Here is a 27691-nt window from a genome sequence, read left to right on the forward strand (position 1 = left end):
ATAAATCTCTTTGTAATTTTTCACCTGCACATTCAATTAGGAATCACCCACATTCACCCTAATACTCATAATATTAAGCTGGTGTGGTTTAAAAATAAGTCTTCCTATCCCCCTCCCTCCCAAAATATGAGAGCTGAGTAGTCACAGTAGTGTCATATAAACCTACTTATAAAGCTACAGTGAACAATGATTACTTAAGTGACAAATGAAAAATTGTAAAGCAACAGAAAACCCAGGGGGGGTAGGAAACTGTGCCTCCTGACACATACACACACTCCCAAGAGTCTTCGTTTTAGAACGCAATGCAAACAAACAAAGGCTTGCTTTGCCATCCTGGGCGGTTTGTAGAATGAAGTATTTTGTAAACCTGCCAGACAGGACTGAGATGTTAAGGGAAACACCTCATGATGATAGGCCACATATGATACTAAGAATGCAATTACATTACCCCACTACAAGGAAGAAAATTTATTGTTGGACATTAAAGATTTAAAGCCAACTTCTCTCCATTTTCTCATAATTCTTGCTATTAAAATATCCTCCATCAAAACGTATTAATGCCTTTCTCTCCCTCAGTCTGAATTGCTCGAGCATATTCCCATTTTTGTTCACAACACAAAAACTTGCCGACATCTCTCTGTGTCCTACTGCTGATCCACAGACAACCAGTTCAGGTATAAGGAGCTTTGTCTGATAAACTATAGCCTGTGCACCACTCATTGACCTTCCTCTTCCTGCCACATAACCCCACATATACTGGTTTACAAGTAGTGCTTAATGCATAGTTTCCTAGTTCAAATACTACAGGAAGCGGTGGTTAAACAAATCACAAGCCTGGGACCTGGACACAAAGCTACCGTAGTTCTTAGTCCAATAAACCATGGTTTATTGAACTGAGATGTCTGAACTAGGCCTTCAGCTTCATTCCTTCTGAATTCTCCTTCAGCTGTTTTCCATCAGCTTCTAAAAACGTTATCATTCTCTGCAAAAGCTTCATTCAAATTTGTTTCCTCATAAAGGTAAAGGGTCCCCTGACCATTAGGTCCAGTTGTGACAGACTCTGGGGTTGCGGCGCTCATCTTGCTTTATTGGCCGAGGGAGCCGGCATACAGCTTCCGGGTCATGTGGCCAGCATGGCTAAACTGCTTCTGGCGAACCAGAGCAGCGCACGGAAACGCCGTTTACCTTCCCGCTGGAGCGGTACCTATTTATCTACTTGCACTTTGACGTGCTTTCGAACTGCTAGGTTGGCAGAAGCAGGGACTGAGCAACGGGAGCTCACCCCGTCGCGGGGATTCAAGCCACCGACCTTCTGATCGGCAAGTCCTAGGCTCTGTGGTTTAACCCACAGCGCCACCAGCATCCCTTGTTTCCTCATACTAAATAACAAAACTCTCCGAAGCTAAGGGCTTGTCCACACTCCCACTGAGCAGTTTCCCCTTTGCCCCACATTTTTCCCAGGGAAAACCTGCTCTTTTGCTCTATATCGGAACAAACATCAATCTGGAGAAAACCCAAATTGCTGTTTGCTCAAAAGTGTGATTTTCCAGGGCGGGGATGGAATGGGACAAGAGGCTTTGTGGATAATCCCTAACTCTGCATTCACAACTTTCTACTGTCCTTCACACAATTCTCTATACTTAGAACACCTTCCCAAAGTTCCCACCTGTCAACCACTTTCCTTCTAAACTAGCCCTGTAACAAATTACCTCTGATTTGTTTTGTCAGGGACCAGACTCTGTGTACCACTATCATCCAATCTCTTCAGGGTAGTGCCTGTGGGTCCAGTTCTGCAACATCTTATCATACAAGCTAATCCTGTTGTAACCAAACGCACATGAGGAAGGCATGGGTGAATCAGACTATTTGTGCTCTCTGCGAGAGAGGAAAACCATAGGCATGGAGAATGATCCATCAAAAAATGCTAATTAGCTAATGTGTTTTTAGAAAACAGCAGACTTCATGAAGCACATCTACAGAGATGTATTCCAGAATTTTTATTCTGCAACAGGGCTTCCATGCTATTGATACAGGGAGCTGTCTTGCCTGTACCTTGATTTATGGAATCTCATCCTTTGTCTCTGACTTAGAAGATCTGCTCCTCCTGTTTTCTAATACTGAGAAAAATATAGAATCTAATAATGTACTATACAAATGCAGTATTTCACATATCTTCTTGTCCAGACAGCAGTCACACAATTATATATAGCAATAAAAAATTGCCTACATTTTACTAAGAGTTATAAGATACCTGCTGCTATTTACTAATCATGGTTCAGGGTGGGGGGAGAGAAACAAACTCTAAAGTCACAAGTCCAGAGCTCTCTGCAATTAACAGTGCCAGGACTATTCAGCAGCAAGTGCCACTGAGTTCAGTGAGGCTTTCCTTCAGTGTAAGAATATTTTATTAGAATGAGTCCTTTTTAAAAAATAATGATCCCACTGATGTTGTCTAAGTAGCAATCCACATAAATAAAATAGAGCCAGTTACTGAACATTAATTCCTCCAATGGAAGTGACTCTCCCTGCCTTGTAAATTTTTACTGCAAAAGTTTACTGTAAATTTAGCTGACTTAACATAATCCCAAGGAAACATGCCAGAATCTACAGAACTTAGAAACAGGCATTCTTCCATCTCAAAGCTGACTTCTGTTTACTTTGAAAATAGCCTCACTAGGAACGACACCTCTTCCACACTGTGCTGCCTTCGAAACAAACTGAACCCATCACCAGAATTACACAAAACGTCAACGATTCATATGAAAAGTATGGTTTGGCAAACACACATTCCTCGGACGTTTTGGAAGGCTTTTCCCTCGCTCATTCAAAACCAAAAGGTCTGCAAAAAACCAGAAAAGAGGTCGCCCCAGACAAGCCTTTCGGTTCACAAAGCGGTGGTCCCTACAAGTCAACCCCAGAAGAAGCGGAAACGAACCCCTTCCCAAACACACAACATGGGGAGTTTTCACTTTCTTTTCCAACTCTGTATTGCATCTTCCACTACACACGTCCACACATTCCTGCAAAGCAGAAGGGGGGGGGGACTTCTGCACAGCAGGCATGAGCTTTCTCCCAAGCATGCAAAGATATATATATATGTGCATGCATACACACACACACACACACACACAGGAACAGAAAACTATTTCTCTGCTGTGCTGTCAGGCAAAAACAGGGTTGTGGCTCTGGAGGAGCCAAGTCCTTCCCTCCCTTCCTCTTTTCCCGTGTCCCCCAGTTTCGTGGTGGGGGGGGAATAGGCGAGCCGAGCAAAGGCCCCGCCGCGCTTCACCCGGTTGGGATAACTGGGGAGCTGGTGGGGTAGCTTGTGGGTTCCTCCCCTGGGCAGCTTCTTCCTCTCGCCCCACACAATCCACCTTACTTGGCCAGAAGTAGGCGGCGGAGGCAGCAGCAGCAGCAGCAGGACTTTGCATGCAAGGCAACATACCGGAGCCAGGACGGCGGGGGCTTCTTTGCCACACATACCCCCCCCCCAAATCCTTGGGCGTGTGTGCATCTGAGAGAGAAACCCCACTTCTCTCCCCCCCCCTCCCCACCGTTCTTCTTACCGTTGCAGAACTGCAGGAGCGAGGAGGTGTCATAGAGGCTGCTGTAACTGGAGAAGCCGTCCTCCATCATCCCGAAGCCAGCTCAGCCGCCGCCTCCTCCTCCTTGTCTTCCCCCCACTTAGGGGTCGTCGCCCCCCAAGCCCCCGGCCTCCCTTCTCCTTTTCTCCCGGCTCCTCTCCCTGCCTCTCGCTGCCGCCTCTCCCGCTCCCTGCCTGCCTCTCGCTCGCTCGCTCGCCCACCCACACATACACAACACACACACCCCGCGCCGAGGAGAAGCCGAGGCGGCTGGGGCCTGCCCGCCTGCCTCCGCCGGTTGCCACGGCAACGCAGTCACTCCACCGTGGCTTCTCCTCCTCCTCTTCCACTGCGAGGGGAGAGAGGATGGGGCAGGCGGGCGGCTTTCCTCTGAAATTTTAATATGTATATATTTAAAAACGCGCTTTCTCTCTCTCCATTCTAGTGAGCTTTCCGAAATTTGGGACCACCTAAAGTAAAAGGTGGCGGTGGGAATCCTTTTTGTGGAGGCAAGGGCGGAGCCAGGATTTTTTTGGGGGGGGGCAAAACCTCAGTTTGCTATGTATTTTTATTGATTGGGGGGGGTGCGCCCATGTTGTGGTTTGGGGGTCTCATCCTTTGGGGAGGTGGTGTTTGGGGTGAGCATGGTGGCGCTAGGGAGAGGAAGACGCTGCCTCGCCCGCGCAGCCCATTCATCACTCTTGAATGACGCCGAAGGAAAGGGAGCCCCGAGCGCGCGCGTGGAGGAGGAGGGCTTCCCTCCAAACAATGGGATTTTGGGGGGGGGGGGCATTGGTAAGGCCGGTGATGGCCAAAAGGCGGTGTTTTTTGGAAGCTGGTGGGGAGAAATGCATGCGTGGCTGGGCAAGGAGGTTTTCTCCGTTTTTCTTTTCCTCTGCCCCGTAAAAGTCGCCGGGGATGAGCGCGACGATGGAAGTCGTAATAGGACTATGTCTCCATTTCTGGGATTAAGGGCGGGGAAAGCCGGGCCCGTTCACACGAGCCCAAGACACGTGCCGTGTCTTGGGCTCGTGTGAACGGGCCCGGCTTCCACGAATTACCCGGGAAGCCTACGGAGCTGTGTTTTGGAAGCACTTCCCAACTTTGCCAGACGGGTCACGATCCAGCCTAGGCTGCCACGAGCGAGGGACGACGCGCGATAATCCCACGTGTACTGACTGCGTGTGGATTCGACTCAGCTTTGCAGCCTGCGGTAATTGCTCTAAGCCGGCTGGGCGTGAAATCGCGCTGAAAAATGAAAACCGCGCTCCGAAGCATGCGCAGAGTGCCTTTTCGCACCATCATCACACGCGCACTTATGTCCTCGAGGAGTAGCACTTCCAGAACGTCAAACGTAGGTTCCAACATGCACGGACTTCCCTCCCAAATAAATCCTGGCCTCCTTATAGGAAATAGGAGCAGCCCATTTTTTGGCCGCACCCTCCTTGGCCCGATCGAGCTCAGCCTCAGCCGAGCGGCTCCTCCCTTCGACCCCGCCAGCCCCGCTGGGCGAGTGATTTGCAAGCCCGCTTTCAAGATACAGGCATGGGAGGGAGGATCTGGAGCGAAGAAGGGGGCGAGAGGATGGGGAGGCGCCGAAGGGCCGAGCGAAGTCCAGTAGGAAGGAAAGTGAAAGGAGGAAAGAGATTTGCCGAAGGAAGAGCCGAACAAATAGATCTGGGGAATGGGTGGAGTTGAGGGGTGCTTGGCTGGCATGGATTTTAAAAACGCTATTCAGCCGGATTTTAAAAACGCTATTCAGCCGGTGGAGATCAATTACTTGCGTATTTACTCTTAAGTAAACCTCAGCTGAGAGAATGAGTCTTCCTCCAAAGTAAACGCGTCTAGGGTTGCAGATATACAATCCAACCTCAAGTATGCCTATTTGCAAGTTAGCCCCGCTGAGTTCAATGGGCCTTACTCCCGAGTAGGCGTGTCTAGGAATAACAAACAGCCTTAGTTGATATGTATTGGGAATGACATCTGCAGCTACTGAGGGGAGTGGTCTGAGGGGCGCGAGGCTGAAGAAAAGGGAGCAAAAACGGAGTGGATTATTTATTTGCAAGACAATATAAAACTGCCTATTCACTTAGAAAAGAATTGTGCAATTTATTTATTGTACCACACACAAATATGAAAGTATTGCTGATGAGTTTTTTTCCCCCTTCCAAAGTTTGATTCTGCCTATTATAAGGGGAAAGGGGGAAAGAGGATCCCTAAAAATTCACAGTAAGCCTCATTAAGCAGTATGCATAAGATTGGGCTACATAGCTTCGGTCAGTGTGCACAAGCCTGTTTATTCTGCATCCAGTGAGATCCCATTTGTGGTTTGCGAAGTGGTGTACATATCTGTCCTCTATCTATCCTGTCATTTCTTACAAAATACTGCTTTTTAATGTGCTTTCCCCCATTACCAGCTACTATCCGAAGTGAGGAAAAGAATGACCTAACAGCGTTTTAAGCCAGCAACGTGTACACAGTTTAAGCACATGTGTGGTACGTTTATCCAGAAATAAACCCATGTAATTCAGTGGGGCTTCCTCCCAGGTAAGTGTGTGCAGTATAGCATCTCAGCCTTAAGGTTTATTCGTTATCAGGACACACACTTGAACCACGCTTTTTGATGCGAGAGTGGTAGCAAACTGCTGAAGCTATTTTACTCTTTCAATGTACGACGGGACTGTGGAGTGCGGGTTCTAGTCCACAAGAATGTGGACAGAAACAAAAGGATGGAAGTTTAATTCCACAGTAATGTAAAGCAGAAAGGTGTGGTTCTGTTATGAAGTTCAGATGAGCTATATAGCTTAGGTACAGCAAATGCCATGCCCTGTTTTGAATGATACATATCAGTCCTAGAACATATGGCGTAAGAAAGATAGCTTCTGAGCATGTGCTAAACCTTTTCCTCTTACTAATGGGCGGGACGCGGGTGGCGCTGTGGGTTAAACCACAGAGCCTAGGACTTGCTGATCAGCAGGTCGGCGGTTCAGATCCCCACAACGGGGTGAGCTCCCATTGCTCGGTCCCTGCTCTTGCCAACCTAGCAGTTTGAAAGCACGTCAAAGTGCAAGGAGATAAATAGGCGTTTCCATGCGCTGCTCTGGTTCGCCAGAAGCGGCTTAGTCATGCTGGCCACATGACCCAGAAGCTGCACGCCAGCTCCCTCGGCCAATAAAGCGAGATGAGCGCCGCAACCCTAGAGTTGGTCACAACTGGACCTAATGGTCAAGGGTCCCTTTACCTTTACTTAATGGGCGCCAGTGTCCCTAAGGTTGAAGGACAAGGTTCTGCATCACAGAGTACAGCTTGAGTCCTCATGTCTCTAGTATATGACAAAATGAACTACTGACTTTGTCTTAGTTTTATCTCATCAGAAGATACCGTGCAGTCACCATACTTGGAAGGCACTGTGGTGCTGAATCAACAACGCACTTAGGCCAGCATAAGTGACCTAAAACTGGGCTTAGTCCCAGGGTTGAATTACAGCTCTCAGGCAATGTTTTTAATGAAAAGAGACGATGCAGCCAAGAATGCTTGCTTCAATTTAGATGAGAGACTTGGAGCCGTACAAGCAAAGTACAGCAATCCCTAACATTTCTTATTTAAAGCAAGAGTCTCCAAAATATCAAACGTAACTGTGGGTGAGAAAACCCTTGTGCCTTTATATGTGAAATGCAGAAACAGCTTTTCTTCCTTCACATTTCCCATGAAAACATGCCCTGTTCAGGTGCTTGTAGCTCACACAATTCCTGTTGCATAAAAGGAAGAGCAGGGTCATTTGGCCCCATCAATCTCCTCCTCTGGATCCTCCTGACTGTGCAGAGTTCTAAATTATGCAGGGAATCTCCGTGCGGGGATTCCCTAATGCAATAGGGATCATGTTATATGAACTCCCAAACAAGACTATACAGTAGTAGCACAGGAAGCTGATTAACAAACATAATATATCTGTAGTCTATTATGCCCTGGATAATTTGTGCTAGTAGGAAACTAGTTTCTGTTCAAATAGCTTTTGGGCTGTTACTGACATATACAGAATTTGGGTGCAGAAAACTTGCCAAGGTTTGTGCATTCATCTGACATAGCTGCAAGAAGTCACTTCTATTTTTTATAACCATTTTATCTGAACTCAGACTAACTGTGATTAATCTTAACTACGGTTAGTGGAGATGCCAACATCAAACCTTAGGTTATGACAGTAGCTTGTTCTTACTAGCTGTAGTTAAAATTAGCCACAGTTTAGGGCTTTGATGGCATGCTAAACTACTGTTAGTCTAAACTGGAAACTTCCCGTCTCACTGCTACATTGGAGAGGGAGGGGGGAAACATGCAAGACCGGGAGCAGGCTAGATTTGTTCTTGGAAATGTCTAAATGCAACTACAGAGACTAAAGTGTGGTGTAGTGGTTAAGAGCGGTAGTCACGTAATCTGGGGAACCGGGTTCGCTTCCCCGCTCCTCCACATGCAGCTGCTGGGTGACCTTGGGCCAGTCACACTTCTTTGAAGTCTCTCAGCCCCACTCACCTCACAGAGTGTTTGTTGTGGGGGAGGAAGGGAAAGGAGAATGTTAGCCGCTTTGAGACTCCTGAAGGGGAGTGAAAGGCGGGATATCAAATCCAAACTCCTCTTCTTCTTCTAAAGTCCCTCCCTATGTTACACAGACTACAACTAGGCAAAAACCACATTAACCCACAGCAGTTGCACATCTAGGGGCAATGCACATGCAATCTTAACCATCGCTACTCAGAAATAATCTTTATGAATACAGTACAGTGAAGTATGAACACACCTTCAGACGCCTCTCAGGAGCTCACAACTTTGCCTTCCAACTCCTAAAAGTCCAAAGCGCTCAGAAATGTATCATCACTTTATTATTATGGCAGTTTGTGAACTATTTGTCCTGAAAGACACCTGGTGAAGCAGGGAAGCAAGCAATACCCTAGTTTCTCAGAGGAGGAAGGTAGGCCATTTGGGAAACAAACAGCTGCATGCAGATAGAGACCAGCTGGCTGATTTATAGAAGAAATTCCATCTTGCACAAGCATGACAACGACAGAGAGGCAGTGGCGATTACCCTGGAAGTGAAACACTTCAGTCTCAAGACTCTGAACATTTTCACCCATAAGCTGTTTTGAGCCTTTCACTTTATCTGTAACGTGAATGCAAAACAAACATAGGTGACAATGTGCATTAGATGTATTTGTGCATTCCAGCCTGCATTAACAATAGTCACATGTGGCTTTAATAGCACAAGAGAGGCTCAAAGTTCCTCCTGAGCCTGCAATAAACTCTCACACTCATACTGCCTTTTCCCTGACCCTCCAGGCTGTGCTCCAGCAACAGCCCATCCTATTAAGTCCATCTCCACCCCCTGGACCCCCAGCTTCCCTTTTCAGCTTCGCCGCGACTCTGCTCCTTGACCTTGCACACCAGAGCTTGCAATCCTAACTTCAGCAAATATGTTTTTAGAGTGAACTGCTGCACCGAAACAGTGCCAGGATGCTTTTGCAAAATAAGACGTTGCCTTGGCACTGCTAAAACATTACGCCAGAGATGCTGGAAGATTTGCTGGCACAAATATTCAGGATTAGGACAGAAAGCGTACAAGTGAATGTGATATTTACTGTATTTTAAATCATTGCTGCTTATTCAGTCCAGCTTTCTGAGCTTTGCAGACTGCAGTACTTGCAAGAACAAACAAGTACTCCCCAATTTCCCCAGTGTTCATTTGGCAATCCAATAAAAGTCATTCATACAACTTTTTATCAAAGCAATGTCATCTTAACAAAAACGCATAATTCACAGTTCTGCAGATTTGCTCAGTGACATGGTTTGGATGCCGGCCATAGATGACAAAAGCTAAAGTATGACAGGGTAGTTATAAAATGATACATACTACAAGGATGTTAGGGGCTGTAATTTCTTCTGTTGCTTTTAATATACAGTCATCAATCTCTTAATGGAAAACAAAGCTGCTCATTTTGGCCTTCTGGTTTTAAATATCTCCCCAGTGCAGCTAAGGAGGTATCTGTGCAAAAGGTGCCTTCCTGGCTGGCTCTGAAACCACAGGTGCAAATTGAATGTGCTTCTGAACGTGGATGCCTTCACTTAATTTATTTCAATGGAATGCACATCTGAACACACATCCCCGTTCACATTCTGGTACGATGTACACAAATCTTTTTAAAACTGCTAGAGCTGAATTGGGGTGATATTTTTCTATCACTTGCAAAATGGTTAAGTAGGATAATTTCCCACTAAGTAGAGTAAGATTTAATATAATTACAGCACTCTTGGTGAGATGTCAATGCACGTGTAATCTATACTTCATTAAGATGTCAAACACTTTTTGTATAAATCCATGAAAATCTCGTTATCATGTCTGATTTTGATGACAAAACAATTTCTGCGTGTACCAGTGGAGATCCTACTGCAGCGAGAGGTTAATGAATCATTGCATTGAGAAACATTATCATTTTAGTAAAAGATGCCCTCTTGCCGAGATCAAGCACAGTAGAATTCCAGGGTTACAGCAGTTTTGCTAATAAACAGGCTTTTTTCATCATATTCTGAAAAGTAGGAGAGGAGGAATGGTGCAACACAGGATCAGCTCAGACTGGAGAAGATGTAGCTGACCTGTATTCTCAATCTATACACCAGAACAGGTTTGGAACTAGAATTGGGTGGTATCTCACAAATGTATGATTTCATGTGGGCCCAGTGAGTGGCACGAAGGCACATGATGCAACTTCCTTGCAGAAGCTAACAAATTCACATCTGATAAGTTTATTAATGGAAGCCTGCTTGGATAGGCAACTTTGAGCTCAGGGGAAGTAGGGATATAAATGCATTTAATAGGATTAAATGTACCACAACATAGTATTATGTGCAAATAAGTGTGCACACTTATTTGTTCTTCAGGTCCTCAGATGTTGCTGGGCTACTCCGCCCATCTTCCCTGATCATTGGCTAAACTGACTCCAGATTATGGGAGTTGTAGTCCTGGAACATCCGAGGGCCAAAGGTTAAAAAAAGATATAGGAGATGTTGCATGCAAAATGAAATGGTGACATTAAGGTTGCAATCCTTTACACACTCACCGTGGAGTAAATAACAATGAACTCAGTGAGAGGCAAAGTAGAAATGTAAAGAATTGCACTGTAAATGGGGAGAACCTCTATTGCTTAGAACTTTTGAAACCCTTTTTCTGTTTTCCACATGAGTCTTTTTTTTCTTTCACTGTAAGGTAAAGGGTAAAGGGACCACTGACCATTAAGTCCAGTTGTGGCCGACTCTGGAGTTGCGGCTCTCATCTCGCTTTATTGGCCGAGGAAGCCAGCGTACAGCTTCCGGGTCATGTGGCCAGCATGACTAAGCCGCTTCTGGCGAACCAGAGCAGCACATGGAAACGCCACCGGAGCGGTACCTATTTATCTACTTGCACTTTAACGTGCTTCTGAACTGCTAGGTTGGCAGGAGCTGGGACCGAGCAATGGGAGCTCACCCCGTCGCGGGGATTCAAACCGCTGACCTTCTGATTGGCAAGTCATAGGCTCTGTGGTTTAACCCACAGCACCACTGTACCTTGATTCAAATTTGATAAGGTCACCAGAGACCAGATAGAATTGTCTCCGGGGTCAGATTTGGCCTGTGGACTTTCAGCTGGCCACCTTAAAAACAACGGAATAACAGTGTTCACTTAAAGGCTTATACCATTGGCCAATGTGTGTGTGGTGGTGGGGATTTAGCCAATTATTTCAGAAATCTTCCGTAGAGGAGAACTTCTGTGCATTGTGCAAATCAGTGCCATGGTTTGGGCCAGGATGATTTAGGTTTAAGTCTCTGAATGCAGGTCCATGATGCTATTATATTCAGGGACCAAAGGCTAGGGAAAGGGGAAACAGTCGGATAATTGCATTGCATAAATTGCTTGATGCATTACAATCTTGTTAGGCTAGTGAAGCACAAAATGAAAAGAAGAAGAAGAAGAAGAAGAAGAAGAAGAAGAAGAAGAAGAAGAAATGATTTGCTCATAAGTGCGCACAGCAGTATGATAGATTTGAAAGCATCTTTAATGGATCTTTCAGAACTAGGGAAAGATCACTGAAACAGCCTTGGGTAACCCATTGTTCAGTAAATGACATAGCTCAGTGTTCCCCAACCTTGGGCCTCCAGCTGTTTTTGGACTACAACTCCCATCATCCCTCACTAGCAAGACCAGTGGTCAAGGATGATGGGAATTGTAGTCCAAAAACAGCTGGAGGCCCAAGGTTGGGGAACACTGATCATAGCTGATAGATTTGTACAAGCCCAAATTAGTTAAGTGGGGGTGAGGAGGTAGAGAGAATTGGAAGCCACCTGACTAAACATATGCCTTGGAATTATAGAAAATGTGACATTACAGTGGTACCTCGGGTTACAGACGCTTCAGGTTACAGACACTTCAGGTTAGGGACTGCTAACCCAGAAATAGTACCTCAGGTTAAGAACTTTGCTTCAGGATGAGAACAGAAATCGCACGGTAGTGGCACAGCGGCAGTGGGAGGCCCCATTAGCTAAAGTGGTACCTCAGGTTAAGAACAGTTTCAGGTTAAGAATGGACCTCCAGAATGAATTAAGTTCTTAACCCAAGGTACCACTGTATCTCTGAGGAAAAGCATTTTGAGAAACTCTGCTTTGTAACTATGATATGTTAAAAGCCTTATGAATAGACCAATATGAACATGTCTTGTCGAAACCTCTGAGGTATACACATAAGTGGTTAAATGTCATAGCTTAAAACTTTTTCAGCGCGAAGGATCAGAATGCAAACAAGGCCTAGGCACTCTCTCTCCATTCAAAGAGCTTCTGCAAAGTCTGGTACAATATGATTAAGAATTGTCTCCATAGCTTAATGCGAGCGCATAATTGATTCTGATTTTAAGGCAAAGGGATTTTTTTCTCCCACCCCACCCCCTTCATAATTCAGTGTTAAGAGCATTTGGATATTGAGCGTGCTGTTCCCCATACAGTATTCCCTCATTATCCCTAATCTTGTTGCAAGATGACTGATTAACAAAACTACTATGTACTGCGTATCAAAAGATACACTTTAGCATTTCCACATCAAAAGCATGGTAATTCATATCTCTGGGATCCCCCACAGACATTGTAACACGAAATTGCGACAAATATGTAATTTTAGTTCAAGAGCAAGGAGTTCCATTGTGCGCCGTTACGAAGCTGCAAGTGCAAATTACATCTTTTAAAATGCTTAAATACCTGGAAGTCAATGCAACAAACATCTTCATCGTGCCATTCATAACAAGTTTCCCACAAAAAATCCATTTGAAACCAAAAATCAAAAGATTCTGGGTGGCTCATATGCCTGCATTTAGGTACGGTGTTGTTTTGTGTTTTGTTTTAAAATTCAATTCTCCCACCAATTTTGGCAGCTGCTATCAGTGTGAAAGCTGGACCATAAAGAAGGCTGATCGCCAAAGAATTGATGCTTTTGAATTATGGTGCTGGAGGAGACTCTTGAGCGTCCCATGGACTGCAAGAAGATCAAACCTCTCCATTCTTAAGGAAATCAGCCCTGAGTGCTCACTGGAAGGACAGATCCTGAAGCTGAGGCTCCAATACTTTGGCCACCTCATGAGAAGAGAAGACGCCCTGGAAAAGACCCTGATGTTGGGAAAGATGGAGGGCCCAAGGAGAAGGGAACACAGAGGACGAGATGGTTGGACAGTGTTCTCGAAGCTACCAGCATGAGTTTGACCAAACTGCGGGAGGCAGTGGAAGACAGGAGTGCCTGGCGTGCTCTGGTCCATGGGGTCACGAAGAGTCGGACACGACTAAACAACTAAACAACAACAACAAAATTATCACAGGGCAGGGCACATAATGTAGCCAACAAGAGGACTAAAAGAATCAACAGGGAGGAGGGAGTGGTCCTGGTGACTTATAAAGAACACCCAACCTGATCACTAAAGCAGGTGTGTGGAATCTGTGGCCCTCCAGATGTTGTTGGACTCCAACTCCCATCAGCCCCAGCCAGCATGACCAGTGGTCAAGGACGATGGCAGCAGTAATCCAAGAACATTTACAGGCTCCCCAACCCTGCACTGAAGCATTCTCAGTGATGGGGCACTTGTGGCGATCCCACATGCCCCCGAGGTTCATCTGGCCTTCACCAGCGTAGCAGGCCCTGTCCTGTGGAACTCCTTGCCAATAGAGGTTCAACAGGAGCTGCTCCTGGTCGCTTTTTGACATCTTTTGGAAACTATTACAGTGGTACCTCGCAAGACGAATGCCTCGCAAGACGAAAAACATGCAAAACGAAAGAGTTTTCCGTTTTTTGAGTCGTTCCGCAAGACGAATCTCCCTATGGGCTTGCTTCGCAAGACGAAACGTCTTAAAGCCGCTAAGCCGTTAATAGCCGCTAAGCCATTAATAGCCGCTAAGCCATTAATAGCCGCTAAGCTGCTAATAGCCGTGCTTCGCAAGACGAAAAAACCGCAAGACGAAGAGACTCGCGGAACGGATTAATTTCGTCTTGCGAGGCACCACTGTATTCAGACAGGCCTTTCAAACCTTTCAAACCTGAGATTGGCTTTTATGGATGTATCTGATATTCTTAGTTTTTAAAATATGTTTTTGACTGGTGTTTTTAAAAGTTGTGTGTGTGCTGCCTTGCAATATTTTAGATGAAAATGTGGTTCATGAAAATTTATATGCATACCCAGGTTGGAAGCCAGGCTGAGACAGAAGAAGGAAAGAAGTCCCTCAAGGCAGGCTGGATTCCAAAAGATAAAAGCAGTAGGGGCTGGGGTGGATTGGCCCAGGACTGCAGTGCAGGACGAATCTTCCCCCCTGTGCTATTTCCCCAATATAAATCACCCCCTAAAAGCTACTCGTAGCTCAATGGGAGAAGATATACTGGATCCAAGAACTGTTTGGCTACAGTACCTGGTATCACATGGATTTCCAGGTTCGATTCAGCTGAACTGGTTGGCATGGCAGGTCTTTCCCACTTCACTCCGTCCTGAAGAGCTTGCACGCCCCAGGTAGAAAGAAACTACAGTTTATGATAGCTATACTTTCCTGCTAGGGACTCCAAAGCAGCTCAAGGTCCATTTGTAAGGGGTGGGGAGGAAGACATGCAGGAAGTGGTGGCCTTATGGGCCTATCTACACAGTAGTAAACTTTATGAAGTTTGCAGCTCAAATCCAGAATTGATTACGAATCACTACCTTTTAAACTGGGCTAATCTCAAACAGGGATGGATTAATCTGTCAATCTCAGTTTCTCACAATTTCTCCTCCTTTCGATCTTTTAGTTCTACACATTCAAACATAAGTTTTCTTTTTCTTTTTCAAGTCCTCATGGAAATTTATCAGCATTTTAGTGCTGGTTTCCCTTAATATACAGTGGTATCTCTGGATATGAGCACTTCAGGTTATGAGCTCCGCTAACCCGGAAGCAGCTGCTCCTGGTTGCGAACTTTGCCCCAGGATGTGAAGGGAAATCGTGCGCCATAGGCGCACACACAGCGGGAGATCCCATTAGCAAAAGCGCACCTCAGGATAAGAATGGTTTCAGCTTAAGAACGGACCTCCGGAACGAATTAAGTTCGTAACCAGAGGTACCACTGTACTGCATTTTTGCATAGGATGCTATTTTTATTTATAGATACATTATATGCACACTTTAAATTTTTGTACGTGCATCTTTGTACACCTTACTTGATTGCAGAACTGCAATCCAAAATTTGGAGAGCTTCAGACGCCAAAGGATGCACATGTTTCAGTTTGCATTGTGTTTTGGACAGTGTGAATTGGATGGGGTTTAAAAAATATTCATATTTAAAATTTGAATTTTTTAATATAGAAATAAAGTACGGTAAAGGAAATGCAAAATTAAAAACAAATACAAAAAGTGTCTAAAACTGTACTACAATATGAAATATGGGTATATGAGCAATATTAGCATTTTGACAAGTATAAAATGATTAACAAGGCATTATATTTTTTATAAATGCATACCAAATATTGTTCTATTTATCCATACACGATCTGCATCTAAAAGCAATCCATTCATATGTTGCAAGGGTTATCATATGTTCTATCCATTGATCAAAGGGGACCATAGTGTTATCTTTCCAATGAATTGAAATCAGCCTTTTGAATTAGGTAGGTTTCCTTTTAAATGAAATTTCACATCCATCCCTAGCCGTAAATTTCATCGCTAGCCTTTAGCAGCATGAGAAACAGACCAAACCCACCCAGCCCTACACATGTTTACACAAAAATTAGTTCCACTGAGTTCAAAGAGAGTTGAGTAAGCGGTCAAATTGCTGCGCTCCTGTCCACACTTACTTGAACACTGGACTTACTTCAGAGTAAGCACAACTAGGTTCAGCAAGCATTTCCTTGAGCATTCAACTTAAAAACAGTCTGTCTAGAGCAAGTGCCTCAGATGAGCTGTACTGTTATTGAGCGTTTTCAAAGTAATTCATTCCGAGTTAGATTCATATCTTTCATTATTACCATAGCTACTCCGAAACAAATTAGATACAAAGGCATATGGCAATATATCTACATACCTGGTGCTCCATTGCCTATCTGATAAAATGCAACCATTCCTGTAAATAAGGGAGGACATGTGGGAACTGCAAAATATATATTTTAATGTATTCAAGCCAGGCTCCTTTATGAACTCTTGACAGCAAGTTAACTCAAAGCTGCTCCTGCTTTGGTTTGTAAATAGTCATCTAGCTGGACTCGGAGATCAGCCAAGGAGGTGCCATTCTGAGCGCCACCCATTCAAAATGCACAATAAGGATTTGACGGCGGCAGTGCCACAATTATGGAATAGTCTCACCAGCGACAGGTAAGCATACGAAAGCTGGCACCATCAGCAGGCGTGTCGCAAAATTACAAAAGAACAGGTCCCCACCCTGTGGAATTTACAGTCTAAAACAGGCATAGGCAAACTCAGCCCTCCAGATGTTTTGGGACTACAACTCCCATCATCCCTAGCTAACAGGACCAGTGGTCAGGGATGATGGGAACTGTAGACCCAAAACATCTGGAAGGCCAAGTTTGCCTATGCTTGGTCTAAAACTTAGCACGGAGACAACACAGGAAGGTGAGGGAACCAGATGTAGCAGTGTGAATACGTATTCATTTTAGTTATGCTTAGGCTGTATACAGTGGCGTAGCGTGGGTTGTCAGCACCCGGGGCAAGGCAAGTAATTTCCGCCCCCTAACCCGTGGATTTGCGCCCCCTAACCCGTGGATTTGCGCCCCCTAACCCTAACCCCCAGATGTTGTGCCCGGTGCGGCCGGCCCCCCCTGCACCCCCCACGCTACGCCACTGGCTGTATACATGCCACACATTTAAACCACTTAAAAAAGGTAACGGGACCCCTGACCATTAGGTCCAGTCGTGGCCGACTCTGGGGTTGCGGTGCACATCTCGCTTTATTGGCCAAGGGAGCCAGCGTCCAGCTTCTGGGTCATGTGGCCAGCATGACTAAGCCGCTTCTGGTGAACCAGAGCAGCGCACGGAAACGCTGTTTACCTTCTCGCCGGAGCGGTACCTATTTATCTACTTGCACTTTGACGTGCTTTCGAACTGCTAGGTTGGCAGGAGCAGGGACTGAGCAACGGGAGCTCACCCCGTCGCGGGGATTCGAACCGCCGACCTTCTGATCGGCAAGTCCTAGGCTCTGTGGTTTAACCCACAGCGCCACCCACGTCCCTTAAACCACATTACCCCTCCCAATAATCCTAGGAAATGTAGTTTACCCTAATGGAGCTACTTTTTACAAACTACACTTCCCAGTATTCTTTGGGGGATGTCATCAGCTAACACCAAATATGGGGAGAGGAGATCTGGCTCTTTTTGTCTGGTTCTGCAGTTTCTCTTTCATTGCATTCATTTTTAAAATGTTGTTCTCCACTTTGGGCATTTTTAATAGAGAGGCTTCCCTCTGTGTGAGGGCAGCAAGCGGGTGCCATTACAGTCCCTGACTGTGTTTCCAGAGATTCTAAAGGTGTGTGTGTTGTTTTTATAGCACTTTGCTAATATCTTCTGCTGCTGGTGGGGTGTTCCCCCCCCAATCCCCTTCTAGGGCTGATCACACTTTGGCACTCCCTATATCTCTACCCCTCGATTAATGTGAGCGCAGGATTTCTCTGCCCACCTGGCAAGCAGGCCCCGCAAGCTCAATATAAAGGGTTATGCCTAGCCAGCATGTGCCACTTTGCAGCTTCCTGAGGTTATTGTAAAATAATTTTCTCATTAGGGCACAATGCAATTAAGGTAAATAGGGCCATCTCTGGGGAACAGCTGCACGTTTGGTTAAATTAGCAATCAGTGCCAATAAATAATACCGCATGGATACATTTATATGCTGTAAATTATCCAACCAGTGAGAGCAAGATATCATGTGTGTTGAAGAATGAGGGGCCGTTGGTATTGTAGTATGAGGGTTATTTTCTCACGGAAACTTAGAATTCAGAATTGTGTTTACTTGCAATGCACCAGGGCTAACCATAGTCAATGAACATCAGCTAAGGACGAGGGACCCTATAGCAGTGTTTCCCAACCTTTTTTGGGCAAAGGCACACTTGTTTCATGAAAAAAATCTCGAGGCACACCACCATTACAGCCCCGTGACGTCAGCGCGCAGCGTCACGCCGGGAGGGACATGAATTGCTAGCAAATTACATAATCACCTCCTTGAGGGCTGGCTCATCTTCTCCGAAGGCAGAACCCCATTAATTAACAGGACAGACTCACACCATAGCCAAGACGAGGGGGGAAAACCTCAGTCATGCACAGTCATGCACATGTGGGGGCTAAATGAGGACGAAGACCGGGCAGAGAGCAGGGTTCAAATCACCCCACCTGGCCAGGACAATCCCTGGGTGCTCCCTTGGGCCACTCGCCTGACCCACCTCGCAGGGCTGTTGTTGCGAGGATAACACGGGGAGAACCACGCGCGCCCCCGGGAGCTCCTTGGAGGAGAAAGCGGGTGATGAATGCAATGCACGAAATATATGAGAGGCGACCAGGTTTTGCAGGTGAGGGGCCCCCGCCAGCCTCCGCTTCCAACACCCGGCGCAACGACGCCGAAGTTTCCCCCCGGGCTCGGCTCGGGGAGCAGCGCTGCTCCCCCCCGGCTCCCCTTCGCCCTCCCGGCTCTCTCTGCCGCCCACTGGGGACCCCCCTCACCTGCCAAGTCCGGAGCGCCGGTGGAAGTTGCATGCATGCATGCAGGGCGCCGCATTGCCATTGCATTGCACTGCACTCCATGCAACGACTGCACGCATGCATTGCCTTGCACGCCCGCCAAGGGGTCTCCCCGCGGTCCAATGCGTCCCCTCCGATGCGGATGCAGCATTGCAAAAATAAAACCCCCCCGACGCAGCCCTACCTGGGGGGCAGCCTCCGCCTCCGCCGCTCCGCCTCCGCGGGGATCCCCGGGCTCCATCCTGCCGCCCGATCTCCGCGGGGGCGCAGGCAGGCTGCGCGGGGTCTGCGCGGAAGAGCCCCTGCCCGCCCGGCCGCCGCCGCTGCGCTCATTCCATGGCCGGGAGAAGAGCGCTTCAAACAAAACGCCCGGCCCGCCAGGCCACGCTGGGAAACGTAGTTCGCGCACCCTGTGCGGGCGCGGAGCCCAAGGGCGAGGGGACTACGGATCCCGGCAGCCCCCGCGCTGGGGACGGAGGGGGAGAGGCCGGGTGCAGGGATGGAGGGACGGGTGGGCGAGCGAGTGAGTGAGTGGCAGCCGCCAAGCCTTGGCCGAGAGCCAGGAAGGGCCTCCCCGGAGGAGGAGGAGGAGGAGGAGGAGGAGGAGGAGGAGGGAGGTGCAGAGCGGGAGGGAGGGAACCCCAGGGGTCATCTAGTGATGGCGCCCCAATCGAAAATTTGACTTAAAAAAAAAATCTTTCGAATTTTTTAATTTTTCCCGCGGCACACCAGGCAACATCTCGCGGCACACTAGTGTGCCGCGGAACAGTGGTTGGGAAACACTGCCCTATAGCACTCCTGATGTTCTTGGATTGCATCTCCCATCTTCTCTGACCACTGGTCTGGCTAGCTAGGGCCGTTAGGAATTGGGGAGTTCAACAACATCTGGAGAGCCATTGGTTCCCCACCCCTGAGCAAGAGATCCGGATTTTTGAATGTCCGTTTTTGCTTAGTAATATTATTATTATTATTATTTATTATTTATTATTTATACCCCACCCATTTGGCTGGGTTTCCCCAGCCACTCTGGCAGCTCCCAACAGAATATTATTATTAATAATAATAATGTGATAAAACATCAAACATTAAAAACTTCCCTAAACAGGGCTGCCTTCAGATGTCTTCTAAAAGTCAGATAGTTGTTTATTTCCTTGATATCTGGTGGGAGGGCGTTCCACAGGGCAGGTGCCACTACCAAGAAGGCCCTCTACTTGGTTCCCTGTAATCTCACTTCTTGCAGTGAGGGAACCGCCAGAAGGCCCTCAGCGCTGGACCTCAGTGTCCAAGCAGAATGATGAGGGTGGAGACGCTCCTTCAGGTATACTGGGCCAAGGCCATTTAGGGCTATAAAGGTCAGCACCAACACTTTGAATTGTGCTTGGAAATGTACAAGGGCTTAACAAGAATTGTACCGATACTTCATCAAAGCATTTTCAGCTATGTTAGAGAACTTCTAAACTGCTCCCAGCTACACTGGAGAAATCAGAATATCTGAGACTATTTCTGTGGGCAGAAACATCCATCAAGGCAACCCACAACATTGTCACAGGATTAAGGAATGTCTCAAGAGCAACCACAGGGAAATGGATGATGTCAGCCTTGTACCACAAAATGAATCACGGCTGTTGTGCCACACAGAAAACACGACAAGGTAAATGGACCTTGAGGCCTTATCTTTCTATTCCCTTGGTGTCAATGAGATGCCTTCCTTTCTGCTATTAGCTGTTCTGATTCTCTTTGCCTGCAGGTAAAACTTCCCATGGACACAGCTGAGGCAATTTTTGCCGAGGCAACTGTGAAACAACAGTAAATCTATTATGACTTGCATGCAGTGGATTATAATTGAGGTACAGCCTCTAAAAGAATGTTCTTCCTTTTAAGTTCGTTTCTGTGTGCATTTCAAAGTTGCTGCTTATGATTCTTTTCCATAATTGCTTGGATTTCTGCATTATTTAATGTGGCAACTTTGGCTCGACATTTCCGTGGCTTGTGGTTAAAGCAAAGAAAAAGCAAGCTGAACCGAATGAAGCAGAGGCACTGTCAAAGCAAGAAGGAAAAAACCCAATATTTTCTTGGTTAGCTGTGAGAAAATGCAGCAGTGTGAACACTTTTTAAAAAATAATTTGAGCATCATTTCATCATATTCATAATTTAAATATTATTTATATATTTTTCTTCCCTCTAGAGAGCTTAGAATAGTACATAACAGGGGTGAGAGACATGGGTGGCACTGTGGTCTAAATCACTGAGCCTCTTGGGCTTGCCAATCAGAAGGTCGGAGGTTTGAATCCCCATGACGGGGTGAGCTCCCCTTGCTCTGTCCCAGCTCCTGCCAGCCTAGCAGTTCGAAAGCACACCAGTGCAAGTAGATAAATAGGTACCACTGCGACGGGAAGGAAAATGGTGTTTCCATGCACTCTGGTTTCCATCACGGTGTTCTGTTGCGCCAGAAGCGGTTTGGTCATGCTAGCCACATGACCCGGAAAGCTGTCTGTGGACAAACGCCGGCTCCCTTGGCCTGAAAATGAGATGAGCACCGCAACCCCATAGTCGCCTTTGACTGAACTTAACTGTCCTGAGGTCCTTTACCTTTACCTTTTGCCTACAACAAGAGTAGAGCTAGCTGCCTGCATCATGGCTCACCCTCAAAGCAATGTGCATTCTGTTGTATAAGTGAAGAAAGGGCCATCTCTTTGGACTGGTTGGATGGAGAGGAATAGTGGGAGGAACCAGATGGGGAACCCCCAAGGGAAGAAGGCTCAGAGCCAGGGGACTGGTGGTGGGAGAACGATGAGCAGTCAGAGGGAGAAGATTGGGAAGAGGAGGTGTCGGAAGCTGAAGAGGTAACAGGGTTTAGTAAGCTGAGGAAATCTGTGGCAGAGAGACATCCAGAATCAGAGGCAGAAGCGGAGGCTGGAGAGGAGAGAGACCAAGAGGCAGAGATGGGTCTGGCTGGTGAAGAGTCACAAGTGTCTCCTCCTGCTGCTGCAACAAGCTCCCCTTCCCGCTGGTCTCCCAGAACCAGAGGCATGAAGAGGGTAGGTGGAGGAGAAGTTAGCTTCATGCAGACACAGTCTCAGATTGCTTGGGGAAAGCCCTAGGGAGGAGGGAATTAGGCTACTGTCAGGAGACAGGGACCTTCAGTCTCAGCAACTGCTTCATGGGGGCAGGACCTACTGGAGATGAGCTGCTGTGCTCCTTAGGCCTAACAGTCCTGTGCTGATCCTGTTTTCACTAGGAAAGAGTTAACTCCAACTTGCTCAGTGTGATTTACTGCTGGTTCCCTCCTGTCGGGCATTTGTGGTAAGTTGAAGTTTATGGAGCAGTTGATGTTGATGGAGTACAGGTGATACCTACACTCAGAATGGAGACTTGAGACCAGTGTTCTGACACAATGTGGGTATGGAATGTCCAAGGCCATGCTGCCTGACTCTGGCTCTGCCCACTCATTGCATGTGGGCCTTGGATGCTTGCTCATGAGGGAATGAGGTCCTTGGGTTGCAAAAAGTGTCATGGAATTCTACTCGATATGATCCAGAGCAGAACTCCGATGTATAGTTAGCAGAGTAAAAACTTAAAATTCCCCAAAAATAGACCTGAGGCAATTGTATTTCATCCAGCAGAGCTTTTACTGCTGTTGAAGGCCAATGAGCATAATGGTCACAAATCCAATATGTTCAGGATTGGCAATGTCCATAGGAAATCCAGTTGCAGCAGACTTAACTTAAACTTACAATTACTTATAATAAAATAAAACAAAACCTTAACACTAAGCATACTGTTTGTAGAACACCACACCAGAAAGAAAATGAAACCCAGGATTCTTCTGGCCCTGCTTTTATAGTCAGCATGACCTTGACTGAAGAGATAACAGAACCAGCTTAAACCAGCTGTAATCAGCTTCTCTGAAGGAATAACCCAAACATAATGAACCTTCTGCTTGTTTCTTTCACACAGAGAAGCTTCCAGAACCCTCTTGAATTAATTGGAATAGGAAAGATCTCTACACATCAGATCAATACTTTCTGTACACTGGTACCTCGGGTTACACACGCTTCAGGTTACAGACTCCGCTAACCCAGAAATAGTACCTCGGGTTAAGAACTTTGCTTCAGGATGAGAACAGAAATCGCGTGGCAGCAGCAGAAGGCCCCTTTAGCTAAAGTGGTGCTTCAGGTTAAGAACAGTTTCGGGTTAAGAACGGACCTCCGGAACAAATTAAGTACATAACCAGAGGTAGCACTGTACTAAGAAATGCAAACTGACAAAAAGTTCCTTACCCTGGTGTAAACAATATAGTACTGAGGTGAGTGAATCAATGGTATAGCTCAGTGTGAGGCAGCTTTTTACCTTCCTTAATTTTAATCATTTTCGCCTGAAATTTTTTACCGAGTTCCCTCTCCTCACTAGAATTTGAACCCTAGATATTTGTGCCATTTTGTACCTGCCTGGGAAGCTGGGGAAACCTACCTGTTCGCCATCTTTTCTAGGGATGTGCTGGTACAGCCGCTGGAGCGCCCCACCTTAAGGATTTACTTACTTGCAATTAACAGTGCCACAAAGCACACCATCTTCTTTTGTACCTTTGCAATTATAAGCATGGCTTACAATTAGTCTTCCGCACATCAGGATGCATTCGCAGGGCGAATTAATGTGGATTAGTTAACCCTCTCATGTATTTACGTCCGCCTTTTGTTCGCGCAGCCAGGTTGGCTAACATGTGGCAAACGGGTGCTCTGTCTTCTCGAATTTGGCCGAAATCCAAGCAATATGCGCACACAAGCCAAAGCTTCGTTTCATGTTGGTCCCACAGCTGGTTTTGCTGCCAAAGAGGCGTTCGGGAATTGAGCAGCAGTTTGTTTCAGCAGTGGGGACTGCTGTGTCACCAACAACAAGGAAAGCTTCAGTTGCATGTGCTCTTGTGATCCGTGCATATACAACCACACTGCTCTTTGCTCTTTTATTTTAATGGTATGATGAGATTTTCCACCCACAAATACTGAATTTCTATCAAGGAACCTGGATTCAAAGTATGAAATGAAGCCGTTTCATCTTCTACTAGAGAATTAACAAAAAATTCAAATGTGACTAAGAAAGTTTCTCCCATCCTAATTTGCCTTCTCGTTCGTTTGTCCACTTTTTAAAAAATCATCGGATTTGGTCCAGTGAGTCTGAACCCTGGTTTCTGACAGGTTGGCTCGGAAATAAGCTGAGTGGCTTCCGAAATAAGAATAAGAGAGAAGTGGCTTGGCTCAAAGCCAAATCTATTCCCCCAGCTTGAGCCCTGAAACACTCCATGGATTCCTCACTTTCTTCCTTTCATCTGGTTCCAGCTATGGTGATGGGTTGCAAGGAGGTGGCTATCCTCCCTCCTCCAAGCTGGAAATCTCTGATTAAGTAAGATGAGGGGGCGATTATGGGCTGTAATAGTTGAGCTGCCAGAAATATATGCAATGATCACCTCTTTCTTCCATACAGATTTCTTACACGTGGAATCACAGGTGCATTATTTAAAACAAAAAGAATCAGCTCCTGCAATCCTACTAGGATTCATTTTTGTCTGGATGTTTATTAGCGATGCACCTAAGGCTGCTGTCCTAACCCCACTGAATTCAACAGGACTTACTTGTGAGTAGACACAGTTAAGATTGCATTATATGTGCTCCTTCCGGTGAGAACCTCTGAGGGTGGGGGGAAGGACGCAAACTGAAAACTACAGTGAACAGCATATGCTCCCATTCTGAAATTAGTTCTGAAAAATTTCCTAGTTAAACTGGGAGGTAGGCAGAGGAGAAGGCAGAGAAGGGTATAAAGGCAGACCTTGGAGATATTGTGGGTTCGGTTCCAGATCACCACAATAAAACAAAGATTGCAATAAAGCGAATCACACGTTGTTGTTGTTTCCCAGTGCATATATAAGTTATGTGTACACTGCACTGTAGTCCAGGGTTTCCATCCCTAGCTAGCAGGACCAGTGGTCAGGGATGACGGGAATTGTAGCCCAAAAACAGCTGGAGACCCCAGTTTGGGAAACCCTGCATCGATTAAGCCAGGTCCCCCTGCCTGCAGGGGCAGGAGGGGGAAAACCCAGCTCCAGCCCTAGCCAGCTGCTCTCCCGTGGCCAGAAGAGGGGCGACACTTGCGGGGGGCTTCATTCCTTTGGAAGTGGCCGGCCTGCCTGCAGTTGCACCCACATCCTTGTAAGGAGCAATACCTCTGAAGTGCAATAATGCCAAGCATAATAAAACAAGGTATGCCTGTATACAACTGCTCAGCCCTATCAACGACGACAATTCTGAACACTGCAAGTGTCCCAACTTTCTGATATCTGCCTGACAACCACTGAAGCAGAACCAAGAACACTGGTCTTTTTGTGTTTGCTAACAATAAACGTTTGCATTCTTCAGGATATTGCTTGCTGCATAATCAGGGATTTGCTTTGTAAACCGGGGTGGTGGTAGCAGAATTAACGTAGCAGGACAGTGGGGAATTTGCAAACGCTTCTGTCCCCGGTGCAGCGGGCGTTATTCTTAGTAAGGAGCCATTTTAAATAATGAACTAAACTTCAGTCAGGTTTTTTTAAAAAAACACTGCACAAAACTCCTGTATGACATATTTTCTTTTCATTAGGGTATACAGGCAGTGACTATTTTAGGCCCTTCCAATGTGACCCCTAATACGCAGGTCGTTTATTCCTGTGTTCTCCTGGCGTTCCATCTCTCTTGCACACAAAACTGGTGTGAGCCTGGAACAAGCAGTAAGGGCTCCTAATGACCTGAATTTTACTTCTGCCCCAGACCCATTTATAATGTCTCTTGTTCCTTCGTATGCTATTTTCAAACACAGAAGAATGGCCATTGTTTTCTTAGCCTCGACACAATTAGCACCAAACAAACAGTGCATCAATGAACAGAAGCATAAATCAGCAGCTTAATAAGCAAAGCCCCCCTTTTTTTTCAGACGAGGGGATGGTGCCAATTTGACACTCATCCCAGCTCACCAACCACTGGGTATCAAAGAGGTCACCCATCAGAAGACTCCAGTGAATGGCATGTTTCACAGTTCTGCTGCTTTACATTTCCCTTGGCTGCCATCCAAGACTGAGGAATAAAGTAAAGTCTTATGATTACAAAGGGCCAATGTGAGTCGCAATTTGCAATTGTCACAGTGTGTGACGTTGTAGGGAAAAGATACAATTGGGCGGCAGAACAAGCTCATCTACCTTTCACTTGTCTCTTTGGCTGCAACCAAATTAGGAAGTTTAGCGAAAATATCCTGCTCATCTATGTTTCACAAGTTTGCGGATAATCATCTGCAAACAGGTGTCGGGAAGAACGGCTGTGATCCCCTGGAATTGATTCCAGAGAAGGATGAATGCAAGCATTATAAATACAAATCAGCAAGCAAACCAGCTCAGTGTAAGGAGGGAGGGAAGGAGACAGAGAGTGAGAGAGCAGAGACTGTGCATTAAATTCCTAGACGGCAGTGGCAGAAATGCCAAGAACCCAGGTTGAGGAGGTGGGAGGGCATGTAAAACAAGCAGCCGCTGAAGCAAAAAAAAGCCTGAAGAGAATTGAAGCTGAATATGAAGCCGTCAGGCATGAAAATGATTATCGCTTCAAAGGAAGCCTTGGAACAGGTAAAGTCAAAGATGAGGGATACAAGCAGCTATTTCCGAGAAATTATTTATAATGACATCATTGCAAGCATTCAAAGAGGGACGTTGGCAGGTAGGAGCACGCCTGCCCGAATGCTTGTGAGCAGGATCAAGGTAGACTGCTGGCAACGTTGTTCTTGTCTCGATTGTGTAGGGTTCTGGCTCCATCTGTACTTTCCCCTGCCCCAGGACACTTTCCCCTCCGTGGAAATGATGTGCATTACATCAGTTTCCTGCCAGAGATTCTTGGGCTTGATTCTGGGATCACCCACTGTTGCCATCTTGACTTGTTTTGGGCCTTGGGGGAGGGGGTGGTGAATACTTGGAACACTTGCAAAAACTGAACCCCTTTGGGAAGCATTTCAGATTTCACCCAGTCTTTCCTCCCTACCTTTTCCTACATCACCCTTAAGGCAGTGGTATAGAAAGTTAAAGGTAAAGGGGTAAAGGGTCCAGTCGTGGCCGACTCTGGGGTTGTGGCACTCATCTCGCTTTATTGGCTGAGGGAGCCGGCGTACAGCTTCCGGGTCATGTGGCCAGCATGACTAAGCCGCTTCTGGCAAACCAGAGCAACGCACGGAAACGCCGTTTACCTTCCCGTTGGAGTGGTACCTATTTATCTACTTGCACTTTGATGTGCTTTCGAACTGATAGGTTGTCAGGAACAGGGACCGAGAAACGGGAGCTCACCCCATTGCGTGGATTTGAACTGCCGACCTTCTGATTGGCAAGTCCTAGGCTCTGTGGTTTAACCCACAGCGCCACCCATGTCCCTCTTGTATAGAAAGTTACTAATAAATAAATGATGACGACAATAAATTATTATTATTATTATTTAATTGTTATGAATAATAATAATAATAATAATAATAATAATAATAATAATAATAATAATTTCTTTAGGATGAAAACACTGGAGACTTGAAGTTGCTTTAAAGCATTTGCTAGGTTTACCAATATAAACGAGCAGAGCCTATTGGAATAAACCAGTTTCCTTTCAAAAAAGAAAAGCAGACAGACCCACCAGATATCTGCACCTTCAGTTTCCACTAAATCTAGATGCAAGTTCAGTTCTGTTCTATCTTTCTCTGTCCATTCAAAGCCCATACTGCTGTTTTTCATGCGCTCCCCTGAGATGATTAATGACTCAATGATGATGATAATGACTTATTATTATTATTATTATTATTATTATTATTATATAATA

General features: G+C 46.1%; 1 protein-coding gene and 1 long non-coding RNA gene across 8 annotated transcripts in view; one reads left to right on the forward strand and one right to left on the reverse strand.

The window, feature by feature from the left end:
* The window catches only part of EML1 (EMAP like 1), a 145169-nt gene that overhangs the window by 67153 nt on the left and 50325 nt on the right, over positions 1 to 27691 (reverse strand). For 3 of the 7 annotated variants that reach the window (XM_081191831.1, XM_081191829.1, XM_081191828.1), the window contains exon 1: positions 3567 to 3871. The exons of 1 other annotated variant lie outside the window; for it this stretch is intronic. In XM_081191831.1, the coding sequence (XP_081047957.1) occupies positions 3567 to 3636 (70 nt within the window). In that variant the 5' untranslated portion in view covers positions 3637 to 3871. Of the gene's footprint in view, positions 1 to 3566; positions 3873 to 27691 lie in introns of those variants that run through there. 3 more of the 7 variants (XM_081191827.1, XM_081191826.1, XM_081191832.1) reach the window with 2 other exon arrangements.
* Positions 3911 to 26775, forward strand: LOC308587553. Its single transcript, XR_014008443.1, has 4 exons — positions 3911 to 4066; positions 6002 to 6131; positions 24306 to 24455; positions 25788 to 26775. It is a non-coding gene; the product is annotated as an uncharacterized lncRNA (long non-coding RNA).

Source organism: Podarcis bocagei, assembly GCF_964188305.1.
Source record: "Podarcis bocagei genome assembly, chromosome: 1".
In the NCBI taxonomy this organism is placed as follows: Eukaryota; Metazoa; Chordata; class Lepidosauria; order Squamata; family Lacertidae; genus Podarcis; species Podarcis bocagei.